Source organism: Sinocyclocheilus grahami, unplaced genomic scaffold (genome assembly GCF_001515645.1).
Source record: "Sinocyclocheilus grahami isolate Dianchi unplaced genomic scaffold, SAMN03320097.WGS_v1.1 scaffold6229.1, whole genome shotgun sequence".
Taxonomy (NCBI): Eukaryota; Metazoa; Chordata; class Actinopteri; order Cypriniformes; family Cyprinidae; genus Sinocyclocheilus; species Sinocyclocheilus grahami.
The window spans coordinates 8,910-10,371 of record NW_015510707.1 but is presented as its reverse complement, the minus strand read 5'-3'; the positions used below and the strand labels follow the sequence as shown (position 1 = coordinate 10,371).

The window sequence follows — 1,462 nt, the reverse complement described above, 5'->3', positions numbered from 1 at the left end:
GTGTGTGTGTGTGTGTGTGTGTGTGTGTGCGTGAGTGCGTGCGTGTGTGCGCATGAGTGTGTGTTTCTGTGTGTGTGCGTGCGTGTGTGTGTGTGCGCGTGAGTGTGTGTGTGTGTGTTTGTGTGCACGTGCGTGCGTGAGTGTGTGTTTGTGTGTGTGTGTGTGGCGCGTGCGTGCTTGAGTGCGTGTGTGTGTGTGTGTGTGTGTGTGTGTGTGTGTGTGTGTGTGTGTGTGTGTGTGTGTGTGTGTGTGTGTGTGAGAGTGTGTGTGAGTGAATCCTGACGTCTCTGTTCCGTGTGTTTCTGCAGGTTTAGGTAGCTGATGAATCATGGAGAGGCTGGTGTTTTATGTGCTGGTGTTCGGCGCACTGGTGAAGGCTCAGCATTGCCCGGGCCGCTGCATCTGTCAGACCATCTCGCCCACACTCACGCTCCTCTGTGCCAAAACCGGACTGCTGTTCGTGCCGCCGAGCATCGACCGCAAGACCGTGGAGCTCCGGCTGACCGACAACTTCATCACCGCCGTCCGCCGAAAAGACTTCTTGAACATGACGAGCCTGGTGCATCTCACGCTGTCCCGCAACACCATCAGCCAGATCGCGCCGCACGCTTTTGTGGGTCTGAAGTCTCTGAGAGCACTGCACATGGACGGGAACCGACTGACGGTCATCAACAGCGACCAGCTGCAGGGATTGATCAACCTGAGGCACCTGATCCTGGGCAATAATCAGATTCACCACATCGAACTGTCCTCCTTCGACGAGTTTGTCTCCACCATCGAGGACCTGGATTTGTCCTACAACAACCTGAGGACGTTACCGTGGGAAGCCATCGCCAGGATGACCAACATTAACACCTTAACGCTGGACCACAATCTGATCGACCACATCTGCGTCGGGACCTTCACGCTCCTCACCAAGCTGGTGCGACTGGACATGACGTCCAACCGTCTGCAGACGCTGCCGCCGGACACGCTGTTCCAGCAGGCGCAGGTCCTGTCCGACCCCAAAGCCTCCAGCTCCTCCAAACTGACGGTGAGCTTCGGGGGAAACCCGCTGCACTGTAACTGCGAGCTGCTCTGGCTGCGGCGCCTGACGAGGGAGGACGACCTGGAGACCTGCGCTTCTCCTGAACTCCTGATGGACAGGTACTTCTGGTCCATTCAAGAGGAGGAGTTCATCTGCGAGCCGCCGCTCATCACCAAACACCAGGTCAGCAAACATGACTGTATGAAAATAATTCCATAAAAAATCTGTTTCTATAAAAATATTTACTATAAAAAATTATATAGGCTGTTTTTTTGTTTGTTTTTTTTAATTACACAAATAAATAAAAATTAATATACTTGCCAGCAACCCTCCAAAATAAAAGCTTTCTGATTTGTTGATCTGAAAATGTTGATAAGTAAATAAATGTAAATATTAGCATTGTATTTTTAAGTATACTATAAAATATTGTATTTT

The 1,462-nt window shown here is 51.0% G+C and overlaps 1 protein-coding gene across 1 annotated transcript; it reads left to right on the top strand.

The window, feature by feature from the left end:
* The first annotated feature begins 267 nt into the window (after positions 1-267).
* On the top strand, positions 268-1,246 carry LOC107577498 (leucine-rich repeat and fibronectin type III domain-containing protein 1). The gene has a single exon (XM_016263565.1). It carries the CDS (start codon positions 329-331, stop codon positions 1,244-1,246), a length of 918 nt encoding a protein of 305 aa, XP_016119051.1. The 5' UTR covers positions 268-328.
* The last annotated feature ends 216 nt before the right edge of the window (positions 1,247-1,462 follow it).